This window comes from Taudactylus pleione, unplaced genomic scaffold, assembly GCF_031769625.1.
Source record: "Taudactylus pleione unplaced genomic scaffold, aTauple2 ptg000114l, whole genome shotgun sequence".
NCBI lineage: Eukaryota > Metazoa > Chordata > Amphibia > Anura > Myobatrachidae > Taudactylus > Taudactylus pleione.
The window spans coordinates 13,455,059-13,467,756 of record NW_028284516.1 but is presented as its reverse complement, the minus strand read 5'-3'; the positions used below and the strand labels follow the sequence as shown (position 1 = coordinate 13,467,756).

The 12,698-nt window shown below is 46.7% G+C and overlaps 1 protein-coding gene across 2 annotated transcripts in view; it reads right to left on the bottom strand.

Moving 5' to 3' along the window:
• Positions 1–4,917: 4,917 nt before the first annotated feature.
• ZFAND1 (zinc finger AN1-type containing 1) overlaps positions 4,918–12,698 on the bottom strand; it is a 41,432-nt gene continuing 33,651 nt past the window's right edge. For both annotated transcript variants that reach the window (XM_088471410.1, XM_088471412.1), the window contains exons 7-8: positions 7,768–7,923; positions 4,918–5,202 (exon numbers count right to left, since the gene is read on the bottom strand). In XM_088471410.1, coding sequence (XP_088327536.1) covers positions 5,032–5,202; positions 7,768–7,923 — 327 coding nt within the window. In that variant the 3' untranslated portion in view covers positions 4,918–5,031. The remainder of the gene's footprint in view (positions 5,203–7,767; positions 7,924–12,698) is intronic.

The following is a 12,698-nucleotide window of genomic DNA, read 5'->3' as shown; positions in this document are numbered from 1 at the left end:
TTTATCATTTACAAAGAAGTGATTTGCTCGGGAAGGAGGCAGTGGTGGTGTCCAGGGCCGGCCCTAGCCAATTTGGTGCCCTAGGCAAGATTTTGGCTGGTGCCCCCTAGAAGATAATCCACCACCAATCTTAAAGTGGGTACACAGCTGATGGATATATCTGCAGAAAGAGGGGATAGGGCCAGGGCAGAGGTGACAGGACAGTGGGGACAGGGACAGAGGGGCCAGGATAGAGGTGACAGGGCCAGGAAAAAGGGGATAGGGCCAGAGAAGAGGTGACAGGACAGAGGTGACAGAGCCAAGAAAAAGGGGATAGGGCAGGGCAGAGGTGACAGGACAGTGGGGACAGGACAGAGGGGCCCGGATAGAGGTGACAGGGCCAGGACAGAGGGGCCAGAATAGAGGTGACAGGGCCAGGAAAAAGGGGATAGGGCCAGGGCAGAGGTGACAGGACAGAGGTGACAGAGCCAGGAAAGAGGGACAAAAAGGGCAGGGTAGGACAGAGGAGACAAAACCCAGGACAGGGGTTAAAGGCCTAGAGGTGACAGGAACAGGATCAGGACAGAGGAGACAGTGCCACCCAGGGGAGTAGCGACGGTGGTTCCAGTGGAGCATGAGCTCCGGGCGCCAAAATGGGGAGCTACATAGTATGACGACCGCCTGTTAGTTTTATCTCGGTTAGTTTGCTCTATATCCTAAATAAGTTACGGATTTTTAAAATATATTATTAGGAGACCTGGAATAATAATAATGGTGGTAGACAGAACATGACATGGTTAGTAGCACTCACATTAATATAGGTGCAATGTATATTTGCAATAGGTGTTCACACTCCAGTGACAGCAGCTTGGTGCAGTAATCGCTGCATTAGCTATGCACCCTGTGGAATCTCACTCTAGCACATGTATTCTGTCACTTTAAGTTAAATGATCAGAATATATAATACAATCTCCTCTATTGACTGACAACAATGATGCAAAGGAGATAAAAGTCAGATCCTAGGTGCTATACATAAATAAACAGTGTCAAAGTAGCTACTCCTTAATGTCAGGTCACCAAAGCGTTCTATTCCCCCAGTGGGACCTCAATGCCCAGCATGATACTGCCACTGTTTGCTGCTTTTCTCTTCACTTCAGTATTCCCCCGCAGGCTGGCCATACCCCACTAGCACTGTTCAGTACAGGGAGGGGGGGGGGGGGGGGCGCTATGACCTGCACTTTCTCCGGGCACCATGATTCCATGCTACTCCTCTGGTGCCAACCCCATCTTGGGCTCACTTGGTACCACCCTCCCTTCCCTTTCTGGGCACACTTATTAATCCTCCCCCTTTTACTGGGCACACATAGCAACCCCTCACTAAGTGGCTATATTTAGCACCCCCCTTCCATTACTGGGCACACTTAGAACCCTTCCCCCCTTTCCAGGCAGACTTACCCCCATTCTTTCTTACCTGGCGCACTGTAGAGCCACCAAGTGCTGGCCGCATCTGGGAGTCCCGCTTCCTGGCTGCCACCCGCCATCCACACAGCAAGGACGCTCTGAGGTACCTCTGTACTCATCACCGGTACTCCGACTCCCTTCTCCCGCTGATGTCCCAAGTCCTGCTCCTGCCGATATGTGCCTGACGTCACTGCTCTGCACTTACAGGTTTCCCCTGCTTCCAGCGAAGGAGGGGTCAGGTACAGCGCAGTGGAGGAGCGGGAAGGAAAGGGGAGGAAAGAGGGGAAACAGCAGGGGGCGGGACTTTGTGAAGAGCCTCCCTCCTGGTTCAGCCCACAGTGCAGTGTGTGCACTTCTGTGCAGCAGGCTGCCGCTGCATGTTGTACAGCGTTACAGGTGCAGCAGCAGCAGCTTCAATGGACCCAGTAGCAGCTGCCGAGAAGGGGGAAGAGATGGATCCCCTTTTGTAGATGACGCTCTTGGGGCAGTGCTCATTAAGTTACACCAGCGGCAGGCGCCGGAGGAGGTGGGGGCTAGCGGCAGGCGGTGGAGGGGGACAGACAGGCAGAGCCCTGGAATGCCCCTAGCATTCTGAGTTGCCCCTAGGCATTTGCTTATAATGCCTATGCCTAGGGCCAGCTCTGGTGGTGTCTTTGGATGCCGCTAAGGCCTTTGACTCAGTGGAGTGGGCTTATTTGTGGGCCGTGCTTCACAGGTTTGCTTTTGGCCCGCTTCATTTATTGGATTCGTCTCCCGAATTCTTCTCTGGCAGCCCGAGTATCTGTAAATGGGTATATGTCTGCTTCTTTTCCTTTAGCGTGGGGGACTCATCAGGGTTGCCAGTTATCCCCTGCCCTTTTCGCCATAGCTATTGAGCCTCTGACTTGTTTGCTGCGTGTTGATCCAGATGTTCAAGGTATTAAAGTTGGTGTAGTTGAGGATATTGGCCCTGATTCAGAGCCGGACGCTCTGACCAGAGCGCTCGCTCTGAATCAGGGCCCTCCTCCATTAAAATGGAGCGTCCTCCTGGACGCTCGTATAGCTGTGGGTCACCACCCACAGCATATACGAGCGTGCAAAAAGATGGTCGCGATGGTCTTGACCATCGCGACGATCGGACTTGCGAGGGAAACCCTGCGGTCGGGTTTCCCAGCCGCAAGCCCAGGAGTAATTTTGGCTCTATCAGAGCCAAAATCACTCCCACTGACATCACTAGTGATGTCAGTGGGGCCGGCTTCAGACGGTAGGCGTTCCCATGGGAACGCCTCCGTCTGGCAGGCACGCCCCCGGCACGCCCACCAAAGGGGGCGTGCTGTCAATCAACATCGACAGCACGCCCCCTTTGGTGTGAGACCCCGAGCGATGGAAAGCCCGTCGCTCGCCGGGTCTCGTGCATGCGCATGACGGAGCTCCCTCCGTCGTGCGCATGCGCAGTGGGGAACATCGACCCACTTGCGAGCGTACTGCCGCTCGCGAGTGGGTCTGAATGACCCCCATTGAAGTCAATGCTGCATATTATTGAATTGTTTGGTGTTTTTTCAGGGCTACTTATCAATTGGCATAAATCCAGCATATTCCCTATTTCTGGCCATATTCCTGACCGAGAGCGGTGGTCCTGTCCCTTGCAGTAGACCTTAAGATTTAAATACCTGGGTGTATGGATTACGTCCTTAGCCTCGGATTATATTTCACAAAATATTGACCCTTTAACAGCTACTTTTAAAACGAAGGTTCATGTATGGAAAAATTGCCCCTATCAGTTTTGGGGGGAATAAATCTATTTAAGATGTGTATTCAACCCAAATATTTGTATATTTTACAACTTTCTCCAGTATATGTTGCCAAGAGGGTGTTTTCAGTTGTTGAGAGTATACTTGCGTCTTTTATATGGGGTCATGGGCCTGCTAGAATTTCTACTAAAGCCCTTAGTAGGTCTAGAGTTGCTGGAGGGTTGGCTTTACCTAATCTTCGGTTATATTACATGGCCGCTCAATTGGCCCATCTGGGTGAGTCAGTGTCTGGATCCGCGGGTGCAACATTACTGGGGTTCCTGGCTGAGCGTGTGGGAGCTTTCCTTGTCCCCTTATTGTTTCTACTCTCTGGTATGTCTGCCTCTAGACTACCTCCTCTACTTCGTCAGGCTTTGTTAATTTGGCGATATGCTCACACCCTTTTTGACTGGTCTGATGTAGAGGCTGACTTCCCTCTTTGGTTTAATATATTTTACTTTGAACTACATAAACTATCGGCAGATAATATTTGGATTCTGAAGTGTGTTAAAATTTCCATCCTCATATATTTGACCTAAAGTCTTAAGTCATTCCAGCAGTTACAATCTGATTTTGATATCCCAAATACAGCATATTTTCGTTATCTGCACATGCAACATGCTGTTCGCACACAATTTGCAGGTGCTTCTCCTGTACTCTCACAGTCTCCTGTCAAGTCCTTAGTTTTATTGCTGGGGTCTAGGGGTAGGGTGCCCTCTATTTATTCAGTTCTTAATGATAATCTCGGTCCAGAATTATTTTTGCCTCTTAAGTTAAAATGGGAAAGAGATTTGGGCCCACTCTCGGTTGAACACTGGTCTCAATTACTAGGCTCAATTAAATATACTACACCATGTGTTAGATACCAACAGGTCCATTTTTATGTCCTGCATAGGAGTTTATCGTACACCTGTTTTTTTGCACCGTGCTGGCCTTAGGGAAGATTCTATGTGCCCCCGATGTCAGGATGAAAATGCTGGGTTTTGGTACTTATGGGAATGCCCGCTAGTTTTTAAATTTTGGGAACTGGTATGGAGGGATATCCTGGTAACGGAACCCTCTTTACCAAGATTCAGTCCTGAGCTATGTTTATTTGGACTCGATTTAGATGAAACATACTCTTTGGTATTATATATCGTTATGTCATGTGTCTTTCTACTTTGGCCAAGGTCATTGTGGCTCGAAAATGGTTTGCATCTGACCCGCCTGACATACTTAAGTGGAGAATCCTGGTAGGAGATGTAATCAGACATGAAAAACATATGTTCAGATCCCGTAATAATCTGTCTAAATTTCATGATAAGTGGGATAGATGGTGTCACTCAAGATTAGGTAGATTTAATGATGTTGCTGCAAATATATAACTATTTTTATTTAATTTTTTGCATGGGTGGGATATGTATGCGTGGGCTTGGGCGTAGGCAATTGTTATGTTTACTCATCTAGCAATATACTGAATATCGTAGTGGGTCTTTATGTTTAAGTACTGATATTTGTTGTATTTTTTTTTTATTAGGCGATTTTCTCGGAAATTTGTAAGTCTGTTATATGAATGTACTGTATATGTTTTACATGCGTTTTATTCAGTGAACGTGATTTTTCTGCATATGTATTTTTGTTATATATGCTGCTGATGACTGTGTGTTTTGTTTTGAATTGTTTATACTTTTGAAACTCTAGAAACTTGTTCTTAATAAAAACAAAATGATTAAAAAAAAAAAAGAAAATGTTTAATAGGAACAACATAAAAACATTTAAAGAAAATAAACATTTATTGAATGGATATGAACATTTCTCAATGTCTATATTCAATGTTCTGACATTATATTAAATATGAATTGGTATCTTCAATGGCGCTGCCCTCATTATCCAGATACTCTATGATGATGGTCCCCCCATTGTATAAGGGATTCTCGGAACTAGAGAGCCACATTTCCACGGAGCTGTCCAGTGGTAGCGTCTCTCCCGTCGCAGCGTGACACACTCTCAGCTTCTGCAGGGGAACAGTGACAACATATGTACATGAGATATGTATATAGATGCGAGATGAAAAGAGGAACCATACAATCTCATGTTATAGCACTATGGGCCTGATTCAGAGGTGGAGGCTGATCCCGTCGCGACTGCGTCTTTGTATGCAGCGATACAGAGAATTTATGCTAATGAAGCAGCTGCTGTAATTTTCTGTCACTGGCTGTGACTCTAATCTGCAGCTTATGTACAAAGACACACCATCAGTCACACCATCAGACGTCTGAGTAACCCTATGGCTGCTCAGAATGTCCCTTGGAACCAAGTCGCCAGGGCCAGTGAATCTGCGTATACAGACGCAGTCACTGGCTGCGTGTTATGACCCACCGTTGCAGCACTCCTCCATCGCGAGTCCCGGGCATTGCTAGGCGACCGGGACGCCGCATCATGCAAGTTGCATTATCTGGTGGTGCCAGTGGTGGCTAGGCTACCAGGACTCTTTGCAGTCGCAGCGCCTTCTGGTCCTGTCTTTGTTACTGCTATGTGCAGCCCAGCAGCTGCAATTCATATGTTTAATTAAAGTGCTGATTGGCTTTCAGTGCTGTTAAAAGGCAGTCGGTTCCACACTTCTATGCTGGTGATAGTTCTTCTTGGAGCCTTGTAATTCGGACCCCGTTCTTGGTTACTGTTCCAGATAACGCTAGCTGTCTTCCTGAAGGATTTATTCAGCTAAGTGTTTCCCTACTGTGCATTACCCCTGCTGATATATTTTCCTTAGTATACTGCTGTGTGACCTGTTCATTCATTATTCACCTGTACCTTGCTGGAATCACTGTTTCAATACCACTGCTTTTCTACATTGGGTTGCTGTACTATGCTGCTGCTGTATTTAGCCATTGCTACTACATTAAGAACTGTGGTGCAGATCTCAGTGTACTATTACTTGCATTCCACCTGTGGTTAAGTACTATGCTGCACTTCAAGAATTGTATTACTCTACATGATGTCCATTTCCTGTCTGCATATTATACCCTTGCTACTACCTGTTCCAGTGTACTAGACAAAACTAGTGGTTGTTGACAGTACTTCAGTTAACGGTGTCCTTGCCATATTACTGTTGCTTATACACTACTACTCCAGTTATTACCCACTGATCACCTGTCTGTTGCATAAGCACCTACTGTTCTGAGGTACAAAACCTAGCGGTCGCCTAAGTACTGGTGTGTGCGTCCAACACTAAAGGAACAGTGGGTGGTTAACAGCACAAGACCCTCCATAAAGGGGCTCTAATGTAATAGTGCAGGAGTTTCATAACGCCCGCATTTGTCTACCCACCCCCCTTTACCTCCCATGACGGCATACTGACTGTCAATCACTCCGCGTCCAAATTCTCACTACAGCTGCCGTCTGTAAACCATCGCAACACATACGCAGTGCAACTCAGATGCATGCTCAGCACAAAGAACATTGGCCAACTGTGCAAGCATCAGAGTAGCGTCCAACTTTGAATGGGGACCTATGACACAATGAGGTCAAAGGCCATGAGACGTAGAGAGAATACTACTACTAATACGCTTTGTATGGGGCTGGTGCACGTGCATGGGGGCAGTCCAGCCACACAGATGAGTCCAACTCTGTATATAGAGGAACATACGCATGTACAGGGCTGCAACTATGGAGGGGGCTGGAGGTGCACGTGCATCGGGTGTGCCGCTGCACCTGCTGCCGGTGTTCCCCAGCTCCACGCCGCAGGGGGGCTCCAAGCCGAACGCCCGCTGAGATTTTATCACCAGCGGGCGCCCAGCTCCTTCCCTGCAGCGCCGCGGTAGCCAGAGTTCTCTCTTGAACTCCAGCTTCCGGCTCTCCCCACAGGCACTATGGGAGAGACGTCATGATGTCTCTCCCATAGTTCCGAGGAGCAGCCGGGCAGACCGGATGGCGACGGACATAGGAGTGGGGTTTAAGGTAAGTATTTTTTTTTTTTTTTTGTGTAAGCGGCACTACAGGGGCATTACCATATGGGCACTACTACAGGGGAATTACTATATGGGCACTACTACAGGGGCTACTATAGGTGCACTGCTGAAGGGGGCATTACTATAGGGGCACTGCTGCAGTGGGCATTAATATGGGGGAATTACCAGGGGGTGCGCCAAATTACTGTCTTGTCCCGAGTGCCAAAAATCCTAGCTTCGGCCCTGGCATGTAGTTCGGTGTATGCAATGTGGGAGCAATTATGGTCGGATTGCGCTCCATTCTCAATCAGGCCTTTGGAGCCAGGTTACACTTTATTAATATATAAAGAAGCGATTGTCTGTTTTTCCATGTGAGAGATGTGGATCTAATTCTAGGAGCCACTAGCATGCATAATATACAGTCAGTCATTGGTCAGTTTTATTATTATTTTTTTTATTACACTAGAAGCTTTCAGAACATATAATTGCACAGGCATCATTTAGTAGATGGGTAATAAATATAATGACAGTGAGAGGAGGTGTTATCATGCAGTCATTCCAATAACAATTATTTAGTGCTAAGATAAAATTCTGTATTAGAGGAGTAACCGTTATCTGTATATATAACGCACCTTGGATGCTGCCTTGTTGTTCTCATTTCTCAGGCTTGCTATAGAAGCTGCATAATCCACAACCTTCCCAATACTCCACTTCTTAGAGAAGAACATGGGCGCGCTCCTCTCTTTCCCACCCTTGGGCAAGTAGACTTGAAAGTAGACCCTTTCCGGCTAAAATGAACAAAATATCAAGTGTCAGGCCATTGTTCAAGTTGAAAGTCAAAGAGAAAAGTATTCTACATCACGTCTCTCCTTCTGTGTTATACACTAAAATCGAACATGAATCCAACTGACAGCTGCAAAAATGATATGTGAAAACATGACCCAATAAATTGCTGTTTAATGACGAGAATAATGGCTATTGTTCAATCTACTGTAACTGGTCAAATTATAGTGCTGACAGTTCTGTGTCACTTATCTGCACTTCTCATTAGCTGCACACAGCATAATGCTCTAGATCAGAGGTTCTCAAACTCTGTCCTCGGGATCCCACACAGTTCACGTTTTCCAGGTCACCCAGCAGGTACACAGGTGTAGTCATTACTCACCGATACATTTTAAAAGATTCACGGGTGGAGCTAATTATTTCACTTGTTATTCTGTGAGGGGACCTGGAAAACATGCACTGTTTGGGGTCCTGAGGACAGAGTTTGCGAATCACTGCTATAGACATCTCAATTATAACATCTAAAGCTGGGTACACACAAGACGATGTGCAAACGACGCCGACGGTCGTCCCGATTTTCCTTAAACCCCAGAACAGATGATACAGAATGTTATTCAGCAAGGATCGCAATTGCAAAGCTGCACCCCCCCCTGCTGCATTTGCGATCTCCAGCACTGCGACGAAGGTCGCAGGCTGGGATCACCATCGCAGCCATCAGTGGTCGATGGTCGCGAATGTGGACGGCGCGGGGCCACCAGCCAGCTGAGTAAACCTCAGCTTACTCAGACTGGTGGACTTGTGAGGCCAGGACACTGTTGGTCGATGCAGTCCCTGGCCTTGTCCCTCCCGGAAAATGGGTTGAACACGCCTCCATTTCCGGGAATGCCGACTGACCTCGCACCGCTAAGCAGTTCCCGATAATCAGGAATCTGCGATCAGCAGTACACTTGCATGCACTGCTGAATCAGCCCCATAATGAGTACATAGGGGGTCATTCAGACCCACTCGCGAGCGGCAGTACGCTCGCAAGTGGGTCGATGGTCCCCACTGCGCATGCGCACGACGGAGGGAGCTCCGTCGTGTGCATGCGCGAGACCCGGCGAGCGAAGGACTTTCCATCGCTCCGGGTCTCGCACCAAAGGGGGCGTGCTGTCGATTTTGATTGACAGCACGCCGCCTTTGGTGGGCGTTCCGGGGGCGGGCCTGCCAGACGGAGGCGTTCCTATGGGAACGCCTACCGTCTGAAGCCGGCCCCACTGACATCACTAGTGATGTCAGTGGGAGTGATTTTGGCTCTGATAGAGCCAAAATCACTCCTGGCCTTGCGGTTGAGAAACCCGACCACAGGGTTTCACTCGCAAGTCCGATGGTCGCGATGGTCAAGACCATCGCGACCATCTTGTTGGACGCTCGTATATGCCGTGGGTGGTGACCCACAGCTATACGAGCGTCCAGGAGGACGCTCCATTTTAATGGAGGTGGGCCCTGATTCAGAGCGAGCGCTCTGGTCAGAGCATCCGGCTCTAAATCAGGGCCATACTGTGCAATCTTTCAAACGACTGAACGATATATCTTACGACATTCAGTCGTTAGGTCGTTATCAATACATTGTTTGCTTTTAAAACACCAGATGACCATCTTAAAGATTTTTTCAAAATTTAAAATAACAGGCTGTACTTTCTAGGGACGAAAAACAAGACCCTTTTCTAGGTATCTGCAGTTATGCTCTGTGACTAGTGTGGCTTGGTTTATACCTGCTGAATGCTGTACATAAAGTTTACTGCTCTGCTTTGTTTTGCTTGCCTCAACAAAGTGCTTCTATTGTGAAGGTGCGTGGTATCACTTAAAGACCTGCCCCAGCCACAGATAATACCCCGCCATTGCAGACTATTATCTTACAGATGTTTCGGTCAACGGTTATCTATAAGAGATGAGATCTCATTGGCCATCTTGGAAAAGGGAGTTAGAGGCCAGTGACATTTTTTAATAAAATTGATCTAAAAGAAAAAAAGACAGTTGGGGTGAGGAGAGTTATGGCCAGCAGGCTAAAATGGCATTTGGAGGAGAAGCTGACAGAGGCTGCGGCCATTACACATGAGGGGTCTGTGTGTGCTGAGAGTGAGGGTCCTGTACAGAAGCAGAGGAAACCAGCTGCAGCAAAAGAGTGGCTGGGACTTGCAGTGCCAGAGTCTGTTTTAATGTGGTTAGCACAAAGCAAATGTGTTCCAGTAAGCTGTGCCTACCTTCCGGAGGGGCAGTTGCATCCTGAGATCCTACCTGGGATTTGGTGAGAGAAAGCTTATTGGTTACAGTCACAGGCAGTCGTTTTGTGGCATCGATATAGCTGCTATTATCTCAACAACAGCGCTGCTGCTGCTGCAACAATACTGTTTAAGCAGAAAACTATTTTGTGGATGCATGCAATTACAGGCCCCAACGTGTACACACAGGAACTCAAATGTGACCTAGAACTGCAGGTATTATAGTCCCTGTTAGTTAAGTCTGTAGTAATATTGTTATGTTAGGCTCATTGTGCAGAGCCAGATAATTCATAATGAAAGTGAGGTTGTGCATATTGAACGTTATGTGTGAACTACTTCATTGATTAATTTTAGTAAATCTGAACCATTCCAGCCATCGTTTGGTGTCATTCTTAATAAATACAAAAATGATTGGCATACATTGTGGCTGCAATTCTGTTTGGTCTGAGTTGAGAGTTGCACCAAAGGAAGAACTAAGAAGACTGATCCACCACAGAGGTAACTCCAGCTTTCTCCCACACCTTGACATTTGTATTCTCACCTTTTCGGGGTATTACACTATACTTGTTTGTGATGGATACTTTTCGCTATCAAGTTTGGGCATCATACACTGTGGGTATGGTGATATGATGAGGGCACAGAAGAGGAGAAGAGTGCAGAGGTCCTGCTGGACAAAGGAGCGAATGCTGCTGCAGAGAGATCATGTCTCTCACATGCCTTTGCTTCAGGAGATTCGGAAAAATAATCCCAAGGATTATCGTGATTTCCTGCATATGGATGATGGCACCTTCCAGGATTTACCGCATCTGGTGACTCCCATCCAGAGGCAGAATACAAGGTTGCGGAGGGCTATCCCTGCTGAGGAGAGGCTGGTTGCTACCCTGCGATTCCTGGCTACTGGGAAATCCCTGGCTGACCTGAAATTTTGCTCCCTCATCTCACCTCAAGCTTTGGGGAACATTATTCCGGAGACCTGCAAAGCCGTCATTTCTGTACTAAGGGTCTGATACAGCTTTCACTGCTCAAGGCAGATTCCTGATTATCGAGAATCTGCACATGGACAGGACCCGTTCTACACATGTTTAAAACGGGTCCTGCGAAATCGCACAGAGGCCCCCGTATACCCCTGCCTGACTGACAGGCAAAGGCATTTGCGGGCCGATGCGGGGACAACCTGCATTCCCGGAAACGTGGGTGTCGTCCCCGTTTTCTGGGAGTGGCAAGGCCAGGATCTGCGTTCACTGACACAGACTTCCTGGCCTCGCAGGCTGTCAGGACCCGGCAAGGCTACGGTAAGCTTCAGCTACCGCAGCCTGACCCAAGGGGCAACCAGTATGACCGATGGTCGCAATGTGGATCCCAGGTTGTAGTGCTGGGATCGCAGATGCAGCAAGGAGGTGTCAGACACCTCCTGCATTTTAATTTTTGCAGAACAGTATTGCAAAACCACTTGTGTGTGGCTTTGCAATTCTGTCCTCTGCTGAATCAGATCCTAAAACAGCAGTATTTAAAAGGTAAAAAAAACACAAGTCTGTTATTTTTGTGAAATTTTTTTTTTACATTTTTTATTAAAAAGAGTACTAGGAAATTAGCACCATATAAATCATGCAATATAATAAAAAATTATTATATAATACAAAAGTGTTATTTTTTTCTTAAATAACTTTTAGAATTTATTTTTATAGTGTAAAATAGCATTTACAGCATAATAAAAAAATACATATAATTATTATTTTTTTTTAAATAACTTTTTTTATACACCTTTCAACATTTCTCACATATGAAATAATAAACTTCGGGCCCATTTATCAACAAGTTTTATCAAATGCAATAAATTGTAAAACTTGTTGGCGTATGATATATGATGCTCCTCCAGCCAATCAGCTTCCAACTGTCATTTTTCAAACATGTGACAGTTATAGGAGCTGAATGGCTGGAGCATCATATATCATACGCAATGAGTTTTAAAACTTTTATGATAACATTTGTTGATAAATGGGCCCCAAAGTTTTTATCATCTGCAACTTGACAATAATTTAGGGAAGGTTCTGCCCCTCACTAGAAGATGCAGAGGGAAACTGTGAAATGTAGAACATACCTCTTATAATACAAGAACTATACATTTTAAACCAGAAGAATTGAGATAAGGCTTAGTTATCAGCAAGTTATATCATACGCAACTAGAGTTAAAACTCATTGCGTATGAAAATTGGTGCTCCAGCCAATCAGCTACTATAACTGTCATATGTTTGAAAAATGACAACTAGGAGCCGATTAGCTAAAACACTATGGGCTTTATTCAATTCAGCGCAATGCTGAATAGCCTCGGGAGGGAGCTCCCGGAGCTATTCAATTCAGCGCGCTGTTTGGTCCAACTAAAGGATTTCTTTTTGCACCCCCCTGCGGGTGCGAGGAGAAATCCGACAAAAGTGCCGGCCGCGAGGCTGTTTTCCGGCTTAGTGCGGCGCTAACAGCCTTGCGGCCGGCACTTTAGTCTGAGAATGCCGGATCACACGACT